General features: G+C 43.8%; 1 protein-coding gene across 6 annotated transcripts in view; it reads left to right on the top strand.

Moving 5' to 3' along the window:
- The window catches only part of CALN1 (calneuron 1), a 662,896-nt gene that overhangs the window by 166,721 nt on the left and 470,572 nt on the right, over window positions 1-25,603 (top strand). For all 6 annotated transcript variants that reach the window (XM_050783591.1, XM_050783597.1, XM_050783596.1 and 3 more), the window contains one exon: window positions 5,644-5,768. In XM_050783591.1, coding sequence (XP_050639548.1) covers window positions 5,644-5,768 — 125 coding nt within the window. The remainder of the gene's footprint in view (window positions 1-5,643; window positions 5,769-25,603) is intronic.

The following is a 25,603-nucleotide window of genomic DNA, read 5'->3' on the forward strand; positions in this document are numbered from 1 at the left end:
CCCAGTCAAGTTGACACATAAAATTGACCATCACAAAAGGGCATCATTTCAAGTTAATGTGAATGACACTCTTTAGTTATTTAATTAATTTTTTTATAGACAAGGTCTCCCTCTGTTGCCCAGGCTGGGGGGCAGTGGCAAGATCATAGTTCACTGCAGCCTCAAGCTCCTGGGCTCAAGTGATCTTCATATCTCAGCCTCCTGAGTAGCAGGGACTACAGGCATACACCACCATGCTTGACTAATTTTTCAAATTTTTTTCTAGAGATACAGTCTTACCATATTGCCCAGACTAGTCTTGAACTCCTAGCCTAAAGTGATCTTCCAGCATCAGCCTCCCAAAATGCTGAGATTACAGGTGTTAGCCACCATACATGGCCTCTTTAGTATATTACTTTGTCAAGAAATGTACCAGTTCCTTGACCCCATTAACAGGAACCATCCCTTTTGGTTTTAACCTCTCAATATCTTTTCTTTGATATGACCATTTAGCCAGCCTTCCTGGCACCCAGAAAATGGACTCTTCTTTGGCTCTGGCAGTTTCCATTCAAGTAGCCCCTTCTGCATGATACTGCCAGAGCTTGCTGACACCATTCAGCACTGGAACCCGCTGGTGCTTTGCTGCTCACACCTGATCCCTCAGCACAGTGGTTTACATGCCAGCCTCTCCCTGAAGCTTGCCCTTTGTCAGGTCTCACTGACCCTCCTTTGTAATCCAGTATGTAATCCAGGCATCAATCTAATTCGTCCATGACTTCTTGTTGCCCCTGCATCCTGCTTCATATAATCCTTAGCAAATAATTACTGGTGATACTCACTGAGCAGATGCCTGGTGCTAAGTACAGTGCTTTCCGTATCGTATCTTTTTAGAGTCAGAGTCTTGCTCTGTTACTCAGGCTGGAGTACAGTGCTGTGATCATAGCTCCCTGAAGTCTCAAATTACTGTACCCAAATGATCCTCCCACTTCAGCCTCCCAAGTAGCTATGACTGCATGTGTGTACCACTGTGCCCAGCTAATTAATTAATTACTTAATTATTATTATTATTATTTTTGTCTGGGTAGAGACAGGGTCTTGCTCGGTTGTCCAGGCTGGTCTGGAAATCTGACATCAAGTGATCCTCCCGCCTTGGCCTCCCAAAGTGCTGGGATTACAGATGTGAGCCACCATGCCTGGCTGTTTATCTTATTTAATATTTACAACAGTACTGTTCTCTTCAGTATGTATTAAAACCCTAGTTTTACAGAAGAGGAGACAGGCTGACAGAGGTCAAGCAACTTATTTACCTAGCTAATAAGGGCAGAGGTAGGATTAAAATCTAACACTGTTTTTGACTAGAAAGTGCTGGGTTTTTTTTTTTTTTTTTTTGTTTTTTGTTTTTTGTTCTTTTTTTTGGAGGTGGAGTTTCCCTCTATGACCCAGGCTGGAGTGTGGTGACACAATCTCAGCTCATTGCAACCTCCACTCCCGGGTTCAAGTGATCCTCATACCTCAGCCTCCCAAGTAGCTGGGATTACAGGCACCTGCCACCGCACCTGGCTAATATTTGTATTTTTAGTAAAGATGGGGTTTCACCATGTTGTCTAGGCTGGTTTCCAACTGCTGCCTTCACCTCCCAAAGTGCTGGGATTACAGGCATGAGCCACTGCACCCAGCCAGTTCTTAACCATGAAACCACTCTGCCTGTCTTAGTTTCTACTGCTGTAACAAATACCTTAGATTAGCTAATTTATAAACAACAGAAATTCATTTCCTACAGTTCTAGAAGTTGGGAAGTCCAAGATCAAGACACCTGTAGATTTTGCCTCTGGCGAGGGCTGCTCTTGGCTTCCAATATGCTGCTTTGTTGCTGCATTTTCACATGGTGGAAGGCAGAAAGACAAAAGGGCCTTGCTAGTTCCTTCCAGCCCTTTTATAATGGTATTAATCCCATCCATGAGGGGAGGAACGCTCATGGACCTAATCAGCTTCTAAAGGCTCCATCTCTTAATACTATCACATTAGAGTCTTAGGTTCCAGTGTATGAATTATTGGGGGTCACATTCAGTCAGACCATATCACTGGCTTACATAAAATACAGAAAGATTGTTTTCATGACAGTCGCTTAAACATTTCACAATGAGTGAAACTGCTATTGCAAATATTTATTTATTTTTGTTTGTTGCCCTGTATAGAAGGATCCATCTTCAGGTTTTAGTTTCAGGACAAGATTTGTCTTTGCTTGAACTTATATATTTCTCTCCCCTTAGCCAAGGAGAGAATCTTAAAGCTTGGGTTTCCCTAGGCAGCTTGGAGTGAAATTTAGTCCTTAATTGCAGCAGCTGTTTTTAGCTTATTTAGGATAATGTTCTTCCCTTTCTTGAACATGACTTTATATATCTATATGGATGGTTCAATTGCACGTTTTCTTTCCCACTAGACTTTGAGCTTTTTGAATTCAGAGACTAAATGAACTGAATGTGTACCTAATTTTGTAAGCTGCCTTTTTTTTTCAGAAGCAAATTATGTTGGTATATCAAGTGGGATTCAGTTGTGACCAGTTTTCTTTGCAAAGTACTCAACATTTATTCTGTGGCTGAACTGGGGCGTGGGTTGGGTATGTTTGCTTGAATATAACATCCTTATTATGACTGTAAAATTTTGTGTAACGAATCCAAAGCTGCAGACAACCAGGTAAAAGGTGACAATAAGAAGATATTTAAAAAATGCTGAGAAACTAGAGTGATGCATGGTGGAATGGAAGGAATGCTTTTTGTACCGACCTTAGTGGGTCTTGTTCCAGGTAGCAAATTAGATAAGAACACAGCAGGTGTCTTTCCATGCTTCTGAAGACTTAAACATTGGTTAAGATAGCAGCTGGTGAGGCTCATCTAGTGAGGCTTAGCTAACAAATTAGATAATATCAGAGCAGGTGTCTTCCCATGTTTATGAAGACTTAAACATGTTAAGATAACAGCTGGTGAGGCTCACTGCGTGTAGGACTGGTGCTGAGGGTGAAGTTGAAATCACACAAGAAGTGTTAGCCAGGGTTGACATCTCATTTTCTGGACCATGGATGTCTCAGTCTGTTTTGTGCTGCTATAACAGAGTACCTGAGACTGGGTTGTTTACAAAGAGCAAAGATTTGTTTCTTACAGCTCTGCAGGCTGGGAAGTCCAAGGGCAAGAGTCCTCCATCTTTCAGGGGCCTTCTTGCTGTGTTGTCCTGTAGCACAAGAGGAAGAGAGCATGAGTGTTATTAGAGAATGAAAGAGACAGAGAAGGGAAAGAGGCTGAATTCATTTTTTTTTTTTTTTGAGACACTCTTGTTGCCCAGGCTGGAGAGCAATGGTGCGGTTTCAGCTCACTGCAACCTCTGCTTCCTGGGTTCAAGCAGTTCTTCTGCCTCAGCCTCCCGAGTAGCTGGGATTACAGGTGTGCACTACCACGCCCAGCTAATTTTTTGTATCTTTAGTAGAGATGGGGTTTCACCATGTTGGCTAGGCTGGTCTCGAACTTCTGACCTCAGGTGATCTACCTGCCTAGGTCTCCTAAAGTGCTGGGATTACAGGCATGAGCCACTGCAGCCAACTGAACTCATCCCTTTATCAGGAACTCACTCCTGTGATAGGTAACCTACACCTGCAATAACAGCATTCATTCTGCCCTCATGACCTACTCACCTCTCAGAGGTCCCACCTCTCGACACTGTAGCATTGGGGATTAAGTTTCTGACACATAAAATTTGGGGGAGACATTCACATTATGGCAGTGGGTATCAGTCCATACTCAAATGACCATGACACACAGTCCCAAGAAATCAGGATTGGCCTTAAGGAAAAGATAGAGTAGTCTTAATTCATATATGCGATTCTCCCTTTTAAAGCTTTTTCGTCTGAAAATTAACTTGGAGAAGAAGGGAGGTGGTCATCAAAGTGTTCTTCCAGAGAAAGATTCTTGTATTCTGTTTAAATATAAGGATAGATTTGGGAACATCTGACTTGTAACTAGCTGAAGATGTACCCCTTATAATTGGCAAATGCATGTGCCCTTTGTAATCAGTATCATGCCATTTGCGATTGTCCTGTGGATGTACATGTTGTTAGCCATGGAAAGAGTTAAGGGCGAAGGGATGGGTTGCAAGCTGACAGTTGGTTCTTGCCTCAGCCATGTGTCTGTTTTACTTTTTGGGGCCCCGAGCATTTGGGAGAGTTGTCCCAGTTGTTGTGATGAGCAAAAAGCACCTTTGATAGAAATAGAGAAACCAGGAAGTGTAGCCTACTTTGTAGGAAGATAATTAATTCATTTTTAGACGTTTTGAGTTTGAAATGAGGGTTTGACATCCGGGTGGAAATGTCTGGCGCTTAGCTGGGGCTGCTTAATGGAAATAGCATGTAGGATGCTGGAGTTCTAGAACAACTTCTGTCACTAACTGGCTTTGTGCTCCTGGTTAAACCTTTTAATTTTCAGGGGTTTCACAGGTTGAGTGCTGCCCAGTTTACCTTCCAGAAGCTCTGATACAAAGGTGTTCTCTACCCACTCCTTGTGATTGACTCCCTGTGCTTCCTGCCTGTTGGCCCTAATTCTGCTCAGAGGTTTATCCATACTCTTAATCCCCCTTGCTAGATGGGGAAGCAGAATATGAAGCATTTGGCATCTTGTTCAAAGTCATGGAGAGCATCATTGGACAAGTTGGGCCAGGAGCTGTGCTCCTTCTGCTTTAGAGATGATCATCTTCCCAGCTGCCTTTCCTCTTTCTTGTCTTTGCTTGTTCTTCCATTCTCTTCCATTGTATTTGCTGTCCTTTTATCTCACATCTCTTTTTTCATAGCCTTGACCCTCCAGTCAGTCTTGCATTAGTGGAAACTTCTAAGCCCCACTGATGACCATCTGGGTGCAGGAGCTTTTTTCTATTGGTCTAAAAGGATGCTTTAAATTTGTGTGAGAGTGCTGGAAGCAGCTTCATTGTGGGACACCTGAAGGCTGCCACGCCCCTTTGCAGCAGGGCAGGTGTGATTAGCATTTCAGAACGTGTGTGATTAGCATTTTAGAATGTGTGTGCTCACACACCACTCATGTAAGCAGCATCTGCATCTTAACCAGGCTTGGCAGCTGCTTCTTGAGATGCAGACCATTGCATGTACTTACTTAGAGCTTGGGCATTTCCTACCTGTTTTGAGTGCTGTGTGAGTGCAACGTCTGTATTATCTGGGAGAAATGAGACACTTGGATCTCGGCTTGATCACAGCCAAGACATGTAGTCCCTGGGCATGCCAACACTTCTGGGATTCTCAGTCCTTTCTTACAAGCATCAAGTGAGAATTTATCAGGCCAAGGAAAGGAGTCAAGGGTGTTGCCATTTGCATAAAGAGATAGTTTCATGGTAATGTGGTGTGCCATGATTAACAAGGACAACATGGTTCAAATTCATAATTAAATGGGGAAAATGAAGTAAGATGCACAGTGAAGAAATGGGAAGAACCTGAGTTCCTTTGGAAATTGCTCAGGTCATTGGGACCCTGGAAATATCCTGACTTTCCCACTAGAAATATTGTTATTTTACAATGACACCAGCCATCTGAAAATCAGATGGTCCTTTAAGAAAGGAAAGGAAGAATGAATGATGATGTCTTTCTTTTCCCCTCCCCTGTTCTCTTTTGGGCAGGGAAAAGATGCCGTTCCACCATGTGACCGCTGGCTTGTTGTACAAGGGGAATTACCTCAACCGATCACTCTCTGCTGGCAGTGACAGCGAACAGCTGGCTAATATCTCCGTGGAGGAGCTCGATGGTAAGGAGCCTACCCTGTTTGGGGGGTTGTCCCCCCTCCCAGGGAGGTGTTTGTGGCTATTCTGAAGCTCAATTGAATGCCCTGGACTTTGGCTACTCTTTGGCAGTTGTGGCCAAGTGTAACCATGGTGTGATGGGAAAGAGTTCAGAGACAAAATTTTACCCAAGTGACTTTTGTGTGTGTGTGTGGGACAGATCTGATAGCCTGAACAATCTATGGTGGATATTTCGGTTTTCTTGGATATTGACTAGGGGGATAGCCTTCACCTCTCTTAAAATGTGTTTTCCAATTTCCGGAGTCTTTATCACCAATGGAATTGTCTTGTTTCTATGTTGTCACCAACAATAGAGTCCATCTGCAGGGGAGGTTTAAGCCCTGTTAATGGCTGTCTCTTGACTTCTGGCCATGGTGCTTTGAATCCTGCCTGAATCGGAATCATCTGGAAGCTCTGTCTAGGTGGCAATGGATAGCAATTATTTTAATTGCCTCTGTTTCTTTGTAACACAGTACAGCCCTAACTGCTCAAGGCAGGAGTTAGGGATGGACATAAACCTGGGAATGTGACGACTAAATTCATCCTAGGACTGTGTCTCATTGTATCTTGGATAAACCAATCCTCTAATTAAAAAAAATTAAAAATAGGAAAAACAAGTTTTTTTTTTTTTTTTTTCTTCCTGGAATAGAGAATTAGGTTGATTTAGCCTGATGTTTTTACCTAGGTACTGCATCTGCTGAGGTCAAACCAGAATCAGTTTTCCCCAGTGTTTTTGAATACTTTGTTGCTTGTAATAATACCATTTTAAAGCACAAGGTTTAAATTTACTTTCTCAAGTAGAGAAGTAAAAATTACCCCAGATGGCCCACATATTTGCTTTTAAGTGTAATGGTTCAAATCAATGTGCTTTGTATGTGCACATTAGGGAGCCTCATTTCTCCCAGAAGGCAGGTGGAGGACATTTAACTCTGAGGCAGTGAAGCCAAACTTGCTTCACAACAGGCAGGAGGTGAGGGAGGTGAAGGGGAGAGGCCATTGAATAGCTTCTCTTTCTGTCATCATTTTGCTTGTGTGCTTATTTAAATGCTTGCTTATTTACATAAATGAGGAGGGAGGCAGCAGAGGATGTGGCCCTGGTAGGCTGGGTCCAAGGAGAGTCTGGGGGATGTTTGAAGAAGTGTAGTGATGGGGGCAGAGTCAAGATTCCTAGGGATAGCAGCTGCTTAGTGTGGTCTGGACAAAGACTGGTGGTCTGAGAGGAGATCAGGGACCCTTACATCTTCTGGTCTTCAGTTGAGCAAAAGGTATGCTGATATAGGACACAGAAGTGGGAAATTGAGCTCTGACCTCCTCCAGAGTGAGCCCATAAAGGCAACCACAGATCAGGCTGAGGTTGCCCTTGGGTGGTATCTTGGTCTGTTCAGGCTGCTTTAACAAGACACCATAGACTAGGTGGCTCATAAAGAACAGAAATTTATTTTTCGCAGTTTGGGAGGCTTGGAAGTCTAAGATCAAGGTGCCAGTAGATTTGATGTCTGGGGAGGGCCACTTTCTGATTCATAGATGTCACCTTCTTGCTATGTCCTCAGATGGTGGAGAGAGTGAATAAGTTCTTTTGGGCCTTGAGTATATAAGGGCACTGTCTTAGTCTGCTTTGTGTTGCTATAACAACATAGTACGTTCTGGGTAATTTATACAGAAAAGAAGTATATTTGGCTGATGGTTCTGAAGACTGGGAAGTCCAAGTGCATAGCACCGGTATCTGGTGAGGGCCTTCATGCTGTTTCATCCCGTGACAGAAGGTGGAAAGGCTAGAGAGGGTAAGAACAAGAAAGCCAGAGAGGACTAAACTCACTTTTATAATAATCCATGCTCTGGATAATGAACTTCCCCCTGAGATAATGACATTAATCCATTCATGAGGGCAGATCTTTCATAGTCTAATCACATCTTAACCATCTCACCTCTTAGCACTGTCAATGCCAATTAAATGTCAATGTGAGATTTGGAAGGGACATTCAAACCATAGCAGGCACTAATCCCATTCATGAGGGCTTTTCCCTCCTAATCACCTCCTGAAAGACCTCATTTCTTAATGACATCACGTTGTTGATTAGGTTTCCACATATGCATTTTGGGGGGACCCAAACATTCAGCTCATAGGAGGTGTGTTTGGGAGGTGAAGTGAGGCCCTGGCTTTTCCTACCTATGGGAGTCTTCAATGTGAATGGATATTAGGGCAGGTGGTGCATTAATGTGGGGTGGATGTTTGCCTGTGTTTATTTGAGTAGATCCCTGAGGCTCAGTCATCAGTTAGCAGGAGGGACTGGGAGTCCCCCATGCATGCAGGACCCACTGAGTGGCCCTGGCTGAGAACTGGGTAACGCTATCTATATGTTTTGGAGAATTCTTTAAGAGGTTAAAAATCACTAACCAAATGGAGTTTGGAAATCTCCATTTGGATTTTGGAATATGGAACATGGCTTCCCATATTCTCCCCACTTCCTGCTTCCCAACTTTGCCATGAATGATTAGGAGATGATTTCTCTGTGACTTCTCAGCGCAATGGCTTTTTTTCACTGTTAAATTCAATCTCTGCTAAGGCAACTGTTCAGGGCCACTGTGGAGGTGCATGGCTTTTCAAGAGGGCTGCTGGCTGGATTTCAATCCTCCTCTCCCTACTTGGGTGCCCTGCTGAAATTGCCCTCCACTTTCTTGGCCAAACAGAAAAGCATATAAACTTGCTATTTTAATCAGGCAAAGGCAGCTTGAGAAGGACTGAAATGTACTTTTTCAGTATGTAGATTAGTAGGAGTAATTCTAAGAACCCTGCAAGCCCAGGCTGGCAGCCTGAGCATTGGCAACCTTGGGGTATTTTATTGAGTGAAGTGGGGGCTTTGTAAAGGCCTGAGATTGGCTGGGTGAAGATGCTGTGTTTGTCCTTCAGGAGGGTAATCCAGGCTCTCAACCTGGGGAAGGGCCATTTATTTTCTGACGGAAGATTCATTCCACTTATTTATTTAGTTTTTGCCAAGGTGAACACTGAGTTATGACTGCTCCTGGTTTATTACAAGTATCTCGGGGCTCCGGGCAGTACAGTGCAGATGTGTTTGGAGTTTAGAGCAGGCACGCAGGGTCTGGAAACCAACTGGCTTGAATCAATTCAGATGACTATAGATTGGTCTTGGGGAAGTCAGTTTCCAGGGCAGTTTGCTTGCTGTTCTCTCAGGCTGCTTCATGGCATGGTGACCCTAAAGTTCTGCTGGTTGGGGGCACTCATTTACCCTCAGAAGACAGGTGGTGCTGCGCTGGGAGGTTGATGTGTTGGACACTGATGAACATCGCAGCATCCTTTGTGGTCTGGCCGCCTTGAGCATAGGCATTAGTTGGGTGCTATCCTTATCTGCTCTCTACCTCTCCACCCTGTAGTCACTGCAGCCTTCTGCTTGTGAATGGCTACACTTTCCCCACCTGTTCGTGTTTATCCCTTTCCTCCAGTGTAAGGGCCAAAGGCATGCACTTCATGAATGGTTATCCTCTGAAAACAGGCATGAAAAGGACCACTTGCCATGCAGGTCATTTTCAACTGCAGTTCCCTTCTGGAAAGTTTCTATTTCTTCTCTTTAAACAAAGCTCAGGAGGGAAACATGCAAAGCTGAATCAAAATGATCAAAGTTGGGAATCACCCAACCAAACTCACTGAAGGTGGATTGATGGAGAGTCATTCATTCATTCATCCATTTTTATTCATTCGTTAAAAGGATGTTTAGTAGGTGGAGGAGGAAATGCCTTCTAGGTAGTAGAGGAAAATCAAATAAGCATAATATTCATTGCCTCTTTCCAAGGAGCTTACATCTATCCAGGAAGTTTATGCATATACCAGATTTATTAGCAACATCTTATACTTTTAGAGTGCATTATAAGGAATTCTATTAGATATATGCAGTGTGATTGTTGAATAGTTTTCTTAATGCTATTTATTGAATAATCTCATGATGCTTTTTTTTTTTTTTTTTTTTTTTTTTTTTTTTTTTTTTTTGAGACAACAGAGTCTCACTGTGTCACCCAAGCTGGAGTGCAGTGGCACGATCTTTGCTCACTGCAACCTCCATCTCCCAGGTTCAAGCTATTCTCCTGCCTCAGCCCCCCAAGTAGCTGGGATTACAGGCATGTACCGCCACACCTGACTAATTTTTGTATTTTTAGTAGCGACAGGGTTTCACCAGGTTGGCCAGGCTGGTATTGAACTCCTGACCTCAAGTGATCCACCCACCTTGGCCTCCCAAAGTGCTGGAATTACAGTTGGGAGCCTCTGTGCTTGGCCTTGTAATGCTATCTTAATCTTAAACTAAATTCACCTCCATCTGAAGTTTACCTGTTTCCTTTAATATATAATTTCCATTGTATATAAATATATCTTAATTTATTTTCCTATTTTATTCTCAATGGACATTTGGGTTGTTTCCAGTTTGTATTAGGAAATAGCTATTAGCCATCTTCCAGTTTGTGAAAATCTCTTCTGTTTCCGGTCATAAATTATTTATATATATATTCATAATAAAAGTCTTTTTCTCCAAGTCTTCCAGATGACAGTACCTTTCTTTTGCATGAAATTTTTTTGTGTATAATTTATATTGCTTTTTTCTATTGCGTTTTGTAACTCAACACTATGACTTTTTTTGTAGGCTCAGTATTTGTCAGTAAACAAGGTGTATAAAGAGTCTAGCTTTGGCCAGGCACAGTGGCTCATGCCTGTAATCCCAGCACTTTGGGAGGCTGAGGCAGGAAGATCACGTGAGGCCAGGAGTTGGAGACCAGCCTGGGCAACATAGGGAGACCCTGTCTCTACAAAAAATTAGCTGGATGTGGTGGTGCATGCCTATAGTCCCTGCCACTTGGGAGGCTGAGGATTGCCTGAGCCCAGGAGTTTGAGGCTACTGTGGGCTATGATTGTACCACTGCACTTGCACTTGAGCCTTGGTGACAAAGAAAGACCCTGTCTCTAGGGGAAAAAAAAAAAAAAAAAGAATCTTGCCTTCTTCACTTTATCCCAAACCTGAGATAATATTCCCCACCCCCACCCCGCCTTTTTTTTTTTTGAAATGGAGTCTCGCTCTGTCGCCCAGGCTGGAGTGCGATGGTGCAATCTTGGTTCACTGCAACCTCCGCTTCCTGGGTTCAAGCGATTCTCCTGCCTCAGCCTCCTGAGTAGCTGGGATTACAGGTGCGTGCCACCACGCCCAGCTAATTTTTGTATTTTTTAGTAGAGACGGGGTTTCACCATGTTAGTCAGGCTGGTCTCGAACTCCTGACCTCGTGATCCACCCGCCTTGGCCTCCCAAAGTGCTGGGATTACAGGTGTGAGCCACTGCGCCTGGCCTCCCCTTTTTATCCTTAGTCTGGTGAGAGATTGATATGCATGCCGTCTCCAGTTTCCAGAAGACATTCATGTAGCCCATGGCTCTGGGCAGAGGCGGGGGGTCTCAATGGTCTTTCCTGCTGTCTTTGCTCCCTATGCTACAGAATTCCCCATCTCTGTTGTTTGTTCTTCCCCTCTCCTTCTCTCCTTCTCTCCAAACTACTCTTGTACATTCAGTCATCCTAGGAATATTTTGGCTTTCACCTGTGCTGTATAGATAACCCAGGATGCGACATACCAACCCATGGCTGCAGTTAAGTTGTGTTCCCGAAATGAGCTTAAAAAAGGGTGCTGCTGAAGTGGGCTTGGGTTGAGGAATAGACTCCCATGGAAAACAGTTGCTGTGAAGTAGGGAGTGACTGCATGATTTGCTGTCAATGTATTGTGGTGAGTCAGTCTTCCTTCCTTATGTGCCACTGTAGTTCCAAGTGTGGGTGGAAATGGTGTCTCTCCAATTTCATTGGTGGGGCAATTAGCAAAAATTCTCAGCCTCTCACATGTGTGCATGTCTCAAAATTAATATTTCTCTTTCTTTCTCTCTCTCTCTTTCTCTCTCTCTCTCTCCCCCCCACCCTCTCCCTTTCCTCCATTCCTCCTTCCTTCCTTCTTTTTTTCTCTTTTTCTTGAGACAGAGTCTGGCTCTGTCGCCCAGGTTGGAGTGCAGTGGTGTGCTCTTGGCTAACTGCAACCTCCACCTCCTGGGTTCAAGCGATTCTCTGACTCTAGCCTCCCAAGTAGCTGGTACTACAGGCGTGCACCACCACACCCAGCTAATTATTGTATTTTTAGTAGAGATGGAGTTTTGCCATGTTGGCCAGGCTGGTCTCGAACTTCTGACCTCAGGTGGTCCACTTGCCTCGGCCTCCCAAAGTGCTGAAATTACAGGCATGAGCCAACACAGCTGGCCTCAAACTTAATATTTATACTGATACACTCTTCTGCGTATTGTAGGGGGTATTTTCATTTGAGTATGGGAACAGACATACCAGACTGCCATCCTTGGAACCTGGGGTTCCATTTTAGTAGTTGACCAGTGTCACTTCGACTATTCCAGAGTCACTGCTCTCCTGCAGCTCAGTTTTCTCTAGGAGCCCCTATTTGCCTCCTCTAGATGACTTTTTTAAAAAAAAATTTTTGACAGAATCTCGCTGTGTCACCCAGGGTGGAGTGCAGTGGCATGATCTCAGCTCACTGCAACCTCTGCCTCCTGGGTTCAAGCGATTCTTCTGCCTCAGCCTCCCAAGTAGCTGGGGTTACAGGCGCCTGCCATCATGCCCAGCTAAATTTTGTATTTTTAGTAGAAACGGGGTTTCACCATGTTGGCCAGGCTAGTTTTGAATTCCTGACCTCAGGTTATCTGCCTACTTCAGCCTCCAAAGTGCTGGGATTATAGGCGTGAACCACCATGACTGGTCTAGATGACTTTTAATGTTTATTCAGGACTTTCTTCAGCCTCTGGCACTGTTGTTCACACCTTTGTTTTTGCAGTCCATCACTGCCTTGGTACTCATGTCATTACCTAGATCCCCTCCTTCCTCGTTTCTACGTATTTGTCATCTCCGCATTCATTGTGTACCGCTCATCCCCTGCCTGCTGAAAAATGTTTTTTTTTTTTTTTTTTTTTTTTTTAAAAAAGGCAGGCACAGTGGCTCATGCTTATAATCCTAACTACTCACGAGGTCGAGGAGGGAGGATTGCTTGAGCCAAGGAAGTAAGGCTGTAGTGAGCTATGATCGTGCTACTGCACTCCCTCAGAAAAAAGAAAACAAAAATAATTTTTTAAAAAAAGAATGGAAAACAGATATTTGCCATGCATTCCTAAACCTCTATAGATTTGAAATTTTTTAAAAAGATTAAAGAAATATGAGGCACACTCTTGTCTCCTGGGGTTGGTTTTTGTTGCCGTCTGCCTGGGCATCTACATGCTGATGACCTCAAGATCTATTATCTCCAGTCCTGCTTCTCTCTTGGATTTTAGACCTAGTACCTGTAGTCCTGTGCAGGTGTCTCACAAGTCCCTTAAACTCCAAATATCTAAAGCCAAAATGGATTTTCTTTATTCTTGAAAACTGCCCCTTGTCTGGGATTTTTCCCAGGAAATTATATTGCCAGTCAGCCACAGCAGTCATCTGGGAATCATCTTTGTTATCTCTTGGTCCTTACATACAATTGTGAGCCCCACATATCTTGACCTCTCTACGTATTGTATAACTCTTCCTTCCTCTCTGATCACACTGGTATTGCCTCGGGTCACGTTTCCACTTCCTAGACAACAGCATTCACTAGAACTGATCTTGTTGGGTTTCATCTGTGATCCACCTACATGTCAGTTCAGTTCGATATCATTGGAGGGATGCTACTCAAATGCACACCTAGTTAGGTTGTTCCTTGGCTTAGAACTTCTTGTTTTGTTTGTTTTATAAGACAAGTGTCTTGCTCTGTTGCCCAGGCTGGCGTGCAGAGGCACAAACATGGCTCACTGTAGCATCGACCTCCTGATCTCAAGCGATCCTCCTGCCTCAGCCTCCCAAATAGATGGGACTACAGGTGTGGGTCACCACACCTGCTAAATTAAAAAAAAATTTTTTTTTAGAGATGGGGTCTCACTATGTTGCCCAGGCTGGTCTTGAACTCCAGGTCTAATGTAATCCTCCCACCTCATTCTCCCAAAGTGCTGGGATTATAGGCATGAGCCACCACACCCAGCCTTGGCTTATAACTTTTATCTTCTTTTTTTGTATATATATACATATATATATATTTCTAATATCTCTTTAGTTTAAAAAAATTCAAATCCACAGAGGTTTTTGGAAAGTACAGTGAGTATTTGTATATCCTTCACTTAATTATTATTTTTTAGAATTTATTTATTTAGGTTTTTCAGGCAGGGTCTCGCATTGTCACCCTGGTGAGTTCAGTGGTGCCATCAAAGCTCACTGCAGTCTTGATCTCCTGGGCTCAAGTGATCCTCCTGCCTCAGCCTCCCAAGTAGTTGGGATTGTAGGCATGAAGCATTGTGCCTGGCTTACTTTTTAACATTTTTCAGCATTTAGTTTTTTTTTTTTTCTCTCTCTCAACACACACACAGACACACAGACACACACACACACACACGGAAACACACACAATTTTTTTTTAAATCTGGAATTTTTATTTGGTTCTTTTTTACAGTTTCCATTTCTTTGGTGAGATACCCCATCTGTTTAATCATTAAAACAATAGTTTTCTTTAATTCTTTGAATATACTTTCCTATGTTTATAGTAGCTCTTTAAAGTTCTGTGTGCTAAATCCAACATCAAGGCTCTAGGCCATCCTGGGATTGGTTTTTATGGACTTTTTAAAAATACTGTGGTCAGATTTTCTTGTTTCTTTGCATGCCTGTGAATATTTGACTATACACTGAACATTGTGAATCCTATATTAGAGTGACTACATGTTCTGTTATCTTTCTCTGAAGAGTACTAATTTTTGTTGTAGTAGGTAATTCAATTACTGGCTGACCACATTGAACTTGTGTAGATTTATTTTTATGCTCTGTTAGGGCAAATCAGTGGAAACTAACCATCTCTTCATCTCTTAAGAGGTGGTCTTTCTAGTGTCTTAGCTGGATGCCTGCAGTACTAATGAGGTTTTTCCACTATCTGCTGCTTCAGTTATAGTGTTTGTTTTCTACCTCATAGCAGCTGCTTCCTGGTAAGTCTTATTTAATCTCACCTTGCATCTGGATAACATAGGTTTCAACCAAATGTTCACGGGGAACCCACACACGGGCTTCTGATGTTCATTCTTTGCATAGTGTTCTTCTCTCTGCTGTCCTACCCTGCAGATTCTAGTTCCTGCAGCTACTACATGAATTACGGTTGGGAAATTGTCCCCAGGCAGAGAGCCAGGGTGAGCATAGGGCTCACCATGTGAATTTCCCTTCTCCTTGCAATTGTAATCTTGTGCTGCCTGTTGTTATTTGCCTGAAACAGTTGCCTCATATACTTGGTTCAGTTTTATTGTGCCTGGCTTATGGCACATGGTGGGAGGGTTATTCTTGCGCACGTTTCTTTGTCATACCCAGAAGTCTGTTACAGTTTTGTGCGCGCGTGCGTGTGTGTGTATGTGTGTGTGAGGCAGGGTCTCCCTCTGTTGCCCAGGCTGGAGTACAGCTCCAGCTTACTTTATCCTCCACCTTCTGGGCTCAAGTGATTCTCCTGCCTCAGCCTCCTGAGTAGCTGGGACTACAGGTGCACATCACCATGCCTGAATAATTTTTGTATTTTTTGTAGAGACAGGGTTTGCCATGTTGCCCATGCTGGTCTTGAACTCCTGGGCTCAAGGGATCTGCCTGCCTTGTCCTCCCAAAGTGTTGGGATTATAGGCATGAGCCACCATGCTCAGCCTGTTACAATTAATTTAATTTTATTTTGTTCATCTGAATTAGTTAAAATTGTCAACCATTATAGCACTTTACCTTTTAACATTTTGCTTCTGCTTATCATTCTTAAATAGCTCTCCACAGCCTACAGCCATGTTACCGGTATCTAGACTTGGTGACAAAGTGCATGAAGTCCTGTGTGGCTGAATCCCTTCTTTTTTTGGTCTGCTTCAACTCCCTGCTTACCCTCCACACGGTCCCCTGCTACCTTGGGCTCCCTCCTCCTCCGCTTTTGTTTAAGCTGCTTGGGCCAGACATATTCTTTGTCTGCCTGGGAAATCCCTACCTATTCATTCAACTTTTTAGTTTCAATATTGTCACTGTTGTCATCATCATAATAATCACATTTAAAGCTTATTGAGTGCTTGCTATGTGCTAGGCATTGTTCAAAGTGCTTTATGTGCATTAACTCATTTAACCCTTTCAATCATCCTATTATGCATGTACTATTATTGTAATTTGTATTTATTTATTTTTAAAATTTTAAAGACAGGCTGTCATTCTGTTGCCCAGGCTGGAGTGCAGTGGCATGATCATAGCTCACTGCAGCCTCAAACTTCTGGGCTCAAGCAAGCCTCCCCTCTCAGCCTCCCGAGTAGCTGAGACTACAGGTGCACAACACCACGCCTAGCTAATTTTTAAATTTTTAGCAAAGACAAGGTCTTGCTGTGTTGCCCAGGCTGATCTCAAACTCCTGGCCTCGACCAATCCTCCTTCCTCAGCCTGCCAAAGTGCTGGGATTACAGATGTGAGCCAACACACCCGGCCCAGGTACTGTTATTAACTACATTTTTGCAAATGTGAAAAATCCAGAAGTTAAATAACCTTGTCCAAGGTCACATAACCAGCATCTGTTGAACCTAAGAGCCATTCATTTTTATGTACTGAATCCTGCTCCCTGTGAGATGAGACCCTGTGTGCTTCCCTTGTACCCGTCACATCACCATCACATGCATCTCTGCCACCACTGTGACACATGGGTGAGCACTTGGCTGATTAATCAAATTTCAGTGGGTGGAGAGATATTTTTAAAGTTCTGTGTGAGCCCAGAGTGCTCCTTACTGAGAGGGGAGGTGCCCTGCAGCCCAGGAAAGGCTGGCCATGAGCATGATTTTATGCCAGGAGGGGGGCTGGTTTCTGTGCAGTAAGCTCTGGAGGGCCCTCTCCACCCGCCACCCATCTGGTCCATCCTACGTTTTCTTGTAATGAAGGTCCCCCCATCCCCTACTGTTTTCTCCCCTGCTTTTGCCGGTTGATTTCAGGATCCCAGAGGCAAACTCAACTTGCCTTTTTTGGAGACACTTCTCTCTACAGGCTTTCTAAGAGGGGGTTTGAAGGAGGCAGAAACATTCCTGTTACAAGAAGAGAAGCTCGCAACTCTTATCTGATGGCTCAAAGTTCTCTCCTCCAGAGGAAGCCTAAAACCTACGCAATGCATGAACCACATCATCATCCCAATAAGAGGGGGAGTGTCAGATATAGAGCTCTGCCCTGAGCTGGGAATTAGCTTTACAACTTACATCTTTTATCTACCTGGGTACCTTCCTCCTGGAGGCTTGACCTGCCTTTGAGCCTCGAGAGAAAAATCTTTTGTGGAGAGTTGTGAGGCTTTGTTAGCAGGGGAGAGCAGGGATTTCTCTGAGGGTAGCTGCTTCCAAGGGCCCATTCCTTAAAGGGACACTTGCTAAGTCTTCTAGTAGTTTCCCGCATGTTGTTCTGAAAATGCATTTTGATAGCTGTGACCAAGAAAGAAACCCGAGCACCTACCTTCCCCGCCAGCTTCGTGCTGTTAATTTGTAATTTATATTCTGCCTGTTTCCAAAAGCGATCGAGACATCATAAGATAAAAGAAAAACACAACTGCAAAGGCTGTCAGAATAGAAATAGAAAATAGAAATCCACACACAAGGAGAAAGAAAAAAAAATATGGCAGCCCCTTAAAGAAACACATTGGCTCGGAATGTGCATGATATTAGCTGCAAACTTCCAATTGGTTCAGGCAAAAAGTTAAACACCAGTTACCTGATTCCAATGATGGCCTTAAAGTGTCTATTGGAAGAATGGTTTTCTCAATTATATTTTAAACAGGAACTCTTTGCCGCATATTCAGATTATCTAATATACAGGTATTTTGTATTATTTCAGACACATTGGTGGCTTTCAACCTTATCTCACTATCAAATTTCTGTGGACTTTTTCAATACATATTTCTTCTAGTGATAGTAACCTATCATGGTGGCGATTCTCAATGAGGAAAGAGGTGCTCATACTAGACTTTCTAGATGCAAGGAGATAGGGGTACATTGTAGTTTAGTTTTGTGTGTGTGTGGTTTTTTTTTTTTTTTTTTTTTTTCTGAGATAGGATCTTAGTCTGTTGTCCAGGCTGGACTGCACTGGTGCCATCACTGCTCACTGCAGCTTTAACCTATCAGTTTCAAGTGATCCTCCCACTGCAGCCTCTCAAGTAGCTGGGAGCAGAGGTGCGTGCCACTACACCTGGCTAATTCTGTTTTGTTTTTTATTTTTGGAGATATAGGGTCTCACTGTGTTTCCCAGGCTGGTCTGGAACTCCTAGGCTCAAATGATCCTCCCTCCTTGGCCTCCCAAAACGCTGGGATTACAGGTATGAACCACTGTGCCCAGCCATTGTAGTTTAGAAAGCCTTCCCAACAGGTGATCTAAATACTAGCTTTAGAAAATGTTTCCTGGGTTCTTATTTCTAGGAACCCTGCATGAGATAGCAAGCAGAGGGTGGTATCTTGTTATGCAAAAGAACCTGCTGCATCTTAAAGCATAACCGTGACTTGAGCTAGTTGAGGAACAGGAGTAACCAAGTGTTTATCTCAATCATAAAATCACCTTTATCTTGTTCCTGGGGAATCTTTCACTCTTAACAGAAATGCATCATAATAGATCTAGTAAGGTAATTAAGCCCCATCATGCTTCCCCAGATAACTAAATGAGTTAACCTGTTGAGTAGAGTTGTTCAACATTATCCATCTGGATGCTGAAGGGAGTTTGCCAAAACCCATCTTTCCGACGTTGGCTTCACTGACACTGAGCTGTTTCTCCTTGCAGTAATTGGCCAGCAGCAGGTTCAGCTGTTCCCTGTGACTACTCAAGAATGTGATATTAGCAACATGTCCTAGCAGCAGTGACTCACTGGTCTTCTCTCTTCACAGTGGCATCCAGGGCATCTAAATTTTGCTCCACTCATTGCAGGTGATGAGTTAGGACACACCCATTTAAAATACAAATTTGCTCTATCAACGTGGTCATTAATATTTACTTCTTAAGCAGGAAGAGTGTGGAATTTACATCCAGGTCTGTATTGCCATATTACTGTATAACAAATGACTCAAACACTTCCTGGTTTAGCTTGGGCATGGTGGCTCATGCCTGTAATCCTAGCACTTTGGGAGGTGAGGCAGGAGGATAACTTGAGGCCAGGAGTTCGAGACTAACCCGGGCAACATGACAAAACCCTGTCTCTACAAATACCACAAAAATTAGCCAGTAGTTACATGGATGGAGCTGAAGGCTGTTATCCTTAGCAAACTAACGCAGGAACAGGAAACCAAATGCTGCATGTTCTCACTTGTAATCCGGAGCTAAATGATGAGAACACATGGTCACATAGAGGGGAACAGCACACACTGGGGCCTGTCAGATGGTGTAGGGCAGGTAGGAGGAGGGAGAGGATCAGGAAAAAATAACTAATGGGTACTAGGCTTAATACCTGGGTGACAAAATAATCTGTACAGCAAACCCCTATGACACAAGTTTACCTATGGAACAAACCTGCATGTGTACCCCTAAACTTAAAAGCTGTTAATAACAACAACAACAAAAAAATTAGCCAGGTGTGGTGGTGCATGCCTATGGTCCTGGATACTCAGGAGGCTGAGACCGGAGAATTGCTTGAGCCCAGGAGTTCCAGGTTCCAGACTGCAGCGAGCTATGATCGCGCCACTGCACTCCAGCCAGGGCAACAGAGTGAGACCCTGTCTCAAAAAAAAAAAAAAAAATTATCCTGCTTATTCTTTTTGAGGAGGAAGTGTTGTAGCAGATTAGGATCTACAGACAGATCTGTAATTTTAAAGCGTTGGAGGTTTTTCCTTTTTTGAAGATATATTTTGTTCAAAGATCTTAACTGGTTTTTATATGCAATTCTGGAATTGGGCAACACTTCATTCTATAAAGTGAGTGTTCTTATGAGCTGAGCAGAGAAGTTTGGTTTTATAGACAGAAAAGGGCTGACGAAAGCAGAACCAGAAAACAAAAAAAGCAGATTGATTGTTTCAGAGTGACTTTCCTTGTAAAGGTTAGAGCAGAGGGACTTCCTTCTCATGCTGGCTAAAACGGCTTGCTTAGGGATTTGGCTACCAGCTCTCAGTCTCCTGACTTCTCAGAAGGTCATATAAACCACTTAGTTTTGGCTTGGTCGTGTGGAACTTTTAGCACGAGGAACTCCATTTTGGTTTGGTTTGGTTTATTGGGCCGTGTGCAGGAGCTCAGTCCAAACCAATGGCCTCCCATCAATTTCACTTAATATTTATGCAAAGCAGTTCAGCAAGGTAAAAGGGGAGTGAACAGGGAAGGCTGGATGGCCTAGACCCTTGAAGCCTGCAGGACGACATTAATTTGGGGAGAATTTGTTTCATCCTTAAGGCAGTGCCTAAATATATCACGTTCATCCCTGGGAACAAACATAGTGAAATGATAGGCATGTAGTGACTGCTCAAAAATACTTGTTGAATAAATGAACACTAGTTCCTCTGATAAGAGAACTTTGTCAAAAAATGAGCTCATTAGGCTGGGCGTGGTGGCTGGCGCCTGTAATCCCAACACTGTGGGAGGCGGAGGAGGGAGGATTGTTTGAGGCCGGGAGTTCAAGACCAGCCTGGGCAATATAGTGGGCAACATAGCACAGGCTGGGCAACCAGCCTGTACAAAAAGTTAAAAAGTTACCCAGGTATGGTGGTGGGTACCTATAGTCCCAGTTACTCAGGAAGCTGAGGGAGAAGGATTGTGAGAGCCTAGGAATTTGAGGCTGCAGAGAACCCTGATCATGTCATTGAACTCTAGCCTGGATGAAAGAGTGAGTCCCTGCTTAAAAAAAAAATAAAAAAAATAAAAAAAATAAATTAAAAGCATGGTTGAAGATGCATGGCATTTGACCTACTTCACCACCCCACAAGTTTTGATTTTCTCACCTGTACCATGTGGATAATAGTATATACTTTATAGGGATAATAAGAGGTAATACATGCAAAGTGAGGAATTACTATTCCTACTATTGTTCCTATCTATTGGGCACGTACTGCATGCCAAATACACACCGTATGGGAACAATAGCAGGAATAGTAAATTGTTGTTATTGTTATGACGATGCTTATTATTTTGATGGAACAAACCCAGGCAAAGGACCAACACTGGGACAAGTAGTAGCTCTTTAGAGGAGAAGCAAAACACTGGACAGGGTCCAGTGCCAATTGTTCTGCCAGGACAGGCCCACTTCACAATGTGAATGCCTCTAACTGGAGAGGCTTGTCAATAAATGGAAGAATCTGGTCAACCCATTGTGATTCTTTGTGTCTTAGCTCTAAGCGCACAAGGATACCTTTCCTACTCCCCCATCTCAACTTCAGCACTTTGTATCCCAATGGCTGTCCTCACTGGTTTGGAGGTGAGAGACTAAATTGCCAGTGAGAGGAGAGGGAAGAGGAACCAATAATAGTTTCCAAACCTTGAATTCTCCTGAGGGATAGAACCAGGATCCTCTTAAAGAAAATGTAGTACATATACATATATGTAGTACATATACTACATATGGAATACTATGCAGCCATAAAAAAGAGTAAACTCATGTCCTTTGCAGCAACATGGATGCTGCTGGAGGCCATTATCCTAAGCGAATTAATGCAGAAACAGAAAACCAATACTCCGTGTTTTCACTTGTAAGTGAGACATAAACATTGGGTACACGTGGACATAATAATGGAAACAATAGATGCCGGGGACTTCAAAACAGAGGAGAGAGGAAAAGGGCGCATTGAAAAACTACCTATTTGAATAGTACTAGGTTAACTATTTGGGTGATGGGTTCCATCAAAGCCCAAACCTCAGCATCATGCAATATATCCATGTAACTAACCTGCACAGGTTACCCCCTGAATCTAAAAAGAAAAAAGAAACAAAAAAGGCCAAGGATCCTCTAAGACCTGGGTTTTGACGTGGGAAACAGTGCAGATGGCTGCAAATCCAGGCCTTCCAAATCCTCCGTGTGAGGCTTCCAAGGATCAGGAGGGAATGTGTCCATAGATCTCCTTTTAAAGTTAATGGATGTGTCCCGCAATACTTATTCCCTGGGTTGGAGCTGCGGTGGTGATGGGAGATGGGGAGGCTGAAATCAAGGCTGGTTGACCAGCACTCACTCCCCTATGGAAGGGGACACTGGAGGCTCTTTGAGTTCAACACACGGAAATATTTCTCTGCCTTCCTCTCTAAAGCAGGAGGTGGTGTTTGAAGAGCGAAGCTTTCTGAAATGGAAGAGCCCAACCATCCATCTTGCTGGTGATGGATGTTAGCATCGCTATATTCAGGAGTGTTCCTTTTCCCTGACTATTCTCACTCCTCTTGCGGTTTCCCTAACCTCATCTGGTTAAAATACAAGGCCATTTTTCTTTCAATGGTGCTTCCAAACTCTACTCATCAACTTCAATATTAAGAGTTTGTGGTTGGGCGCGGTGGCTCACGCCTGTAATCTCAGCACTTTGGGAGGCCGAGACGGGTGGATCACGAGGTCAGGAGATGGAGACCATCCTGGCTAACACGGTGAAACCCCGTCTCTACTAAAAATACAAAAAATTAGCTGGGCGTGGTGGTGGGCGCCTGTAGTCCCAGCTACTCGGGAGGCTGAGGCAGGAGAATGGTGTGAACCCAGGAGGCAGAGCTTGCAGTGAGCCGAGATTGCGCCACTGCACTCCAGCCTGGGCAACAGAGTGAGACTCCTTCTCAAAAAAAAAAAAAAAAAAAAAAAAAGAAAGAGTTTGTTTGTTACACTGAAGATTTATGGTGATGGTGAAAAAAGTATTGTGTTATTGTTGTTTCCTGTAAAGCTGCTAAAATAGCCTGGGTGCGGTGACTCATGCCTTTATCCCGGCACTTCTGGAGGCCGAGGCAGGAGGATTGCTTGAGCCCAGGAATTTGAGACTTGCTGGGCAACATAGGAAGATCCCATCTCTACAAAAAATTATTGAAAAAATTATCCAAGCGTGATGTGCATACCTGTAGTCCCAGCTATTTGGGATGCTGAGGCAGAAGGATCGCTTGAGCCTAGGATGTTGAGGCTGTAGTGAGCTATGATCGCACTCCAGCCACTGTACTCCAGCCTTGGCAACAGAGTGATACCCTAAGAATAAAAAAAAGCTGCTAAAATAAATGGTTTCAGGACTGCAGGTGATGCTGGCCTCAGCAGTGTGCCACCATTTACATGCTCACATGTACGGCTAGTTTTTTTGTGTTTTTGTTCTTGTTTTTGGTTTTTTGAAACAGAATCTCACTCTGTCACCCAGGCTGGAGTGCAGTCGCGTGATCTCGGCTCGCTGCAACATCTGCCTCCCAGGTTCAAGCAATTCTCCTGCCTCAGCCTCCAGAGTAGCTGAGATTACAGGTGTGTGCCACCACGCCCGGTGAATTTTTGTATTTTTAGTAGAGATGGGTTTCACCATGTTGGCCAAGCTGGTCTCGAACTCCTGACCTCAGGTGATCTACCCACCTCGGCCTCTCAAAGTGCTGGGATTACAGGCGTGAGCCACTGCGCCCAGCCTACTGATCATTTTTAAGCTGGTGCCAGTTGGTGTGGGCTTTGCTGCTGTTACTCTGCTCGCATCCAGTGAAATGAGCCTCGGGGTATGTTGCAGACCTCAACTATCTGGGGGATGATGCCTAGAAGCACCGTAGGGATGATAGATCATACAATTTTTGGTCTGGTACCCCTGTGTAATTTGTAGGGGACTTTGGAGAGCTTGGTTTCTCTGCCATCTGGTGCTGTGGTGGGGCGGAAGTGGGGAACAGGGTGTTATGGAGACACGCCTGAGAACTTAAGTGTTCTTTACACCTGTGTGGGGGGCTCCTCAGATAGTAAGTGCAATGGCTTAGCCAGCACCAATGGGGGGTGTAAAACTTCTGAGAGTTTCCGGTGCATGATTGATCGTGGTTTGATGCTACCCCCTTTAAGATCCCTTCAGAGGTGCCACTCTTTCTGGGAAAAGTGCCCTGAGCTGCTGCTGAAGTCGCTTGCCAGATTTTGAAGATCCCCAGTATGCAAGTTAAGAAAAATGTTGTTTCAGATTTTGAATCTTCCATGACTGTGGTTGATCAGCCCAGCAGCCTAAGTCTGAAGTTTTTAACCTGGGGTCTGTGCCCCTGTGGAGCTTAACAATCTTGTGTGTGTTTATGAGTAGTGATGATTTTTTTTTTCTGGAGAGAAGACAGATCTGTAAGTTTTGTCATATGGAGTTCAACAAAAGGAGTTTGTAAAAGGAGTTCAACAAAAAGGGAAACATCAATTGCTAATCCACACTCCATGAACTGGACTTCTCTTATTCTTATCACTGCACAGGGCTTTTGCTCTGTTTTGCTTTGTATTTATTTTATTTTTTCCAGAGACAGGGTTTTGCTCTGTCTCCCAGGCTGGAGTGCAGTGGTGCAATCATAGTTCACTGCAGCCTCAAACTCCTGGCCTCTAGAACTATAGGTGTGTGCCATCACACTCGGCTAATTTTTACATTTTTTGTAGAAATGGGATCTCACTATGTTGTCCAGGCTGGCCTCAAACCCAAGGCTTCAAGCTGTCCTTTCACCTTGGCTTCCCAATGCACTGGACTGTTTTGCTTTTGGTGGGAAGACTGGACAAGGTATATTGATGCTTGCGGATGAGATCCTTTTTGCATTTTAAAAGGTTGCATTGGTTGTGGTTTGCAGAATGGATTTGAGAGAAGTGGGCCTTGAGGCTGGGGCAACAACCAGAAGCCCTGTTGCATAGTTAGGGGAGAAAGGAAAGGGCTTAGACTGAGGAAGGAGCAATGAGTTGGGGAGAAGTTGGCATGGGAATTTAACAATACAGACCCTTGCTGTGTTTATGTTATTCCATTTGATGTTTGCAATAACTGGGAGACATTTGTGTCTCCATTATACAGATGAGGGAAATTAATGTGAAAGGGATTAAGTCAGTTGCCCGAGTCACACATACTGAGTCACGCAACTCATGGGAGTGAGATTTCCGCTCAGCTTAATCGGACTCCAAAGCCCATGCTCTTAACTAACTACCATGTTAAATTGTCTCTACTGTAATGCATCTTGATGAGATATGGATGTGGGGGTGAGGTGTGTGGCCACTTAACTAGGTAATGAGGTGCAGGTGGTGACAGCCACTGAGACCAGGGACAGGGAGTCTGGAGAGGGTGGGATGGTGATGAGAACTGAAAGTCATCTTACTGGAGATGTCCAGTGGGTTCTTGCATGTTGATTTCTCGGACTCAAAGTCTTTATCCCAGATATACAGATATTGGGGTCTTCATTATACTGAAGTGATGATAATGGGAAGACAGCCAAAGACCCATCCCCAAGACCCAGCAGTCTTAATCATGCTTGATCACAAGCTGGTCAGTGGTGGCTGGAGAACTGGGAGTCACTGCTTCTCTAGCTAAACTTCTTCATATCTATTTTTGATGTATATATATTTTAAATTGAAATGGAGTTTCGCTCTGTTGCCCAGTCTGGAGTGCAGTGATGTGATCTCAGCTCACTGCAACTTCCGTCTCTCAGGTTCAAGCAATTCTCCTGCCTCAGCCTCCCTAGTAACTGGAATTATTCATAGGTGTGTGCCACTGTGCCTGGCTAATTTTTTTTTTTTTTTTTTTTTTTTTTTATTTTTAGTAGAGACAGGGTTTCGCCATATTGCCCAGGCTGGTCTCGAACTCCTGACCTTGGG

This window comes from Macaca thibetana, chromosome 3, assembly GCF_024542745.1.
Source record: "Macaca thibetana thibetana isolate TM-01 chromosome 3, ASM2454274v1, whole genome shotgun sequence".
Classification (NCBI taxonomy): domain Eukaryota; kingdom Metazoa; phylum Chordata; class Mammalia; order Primates; family Cercopithecidae; genus Macaca; species Macaca thibetana.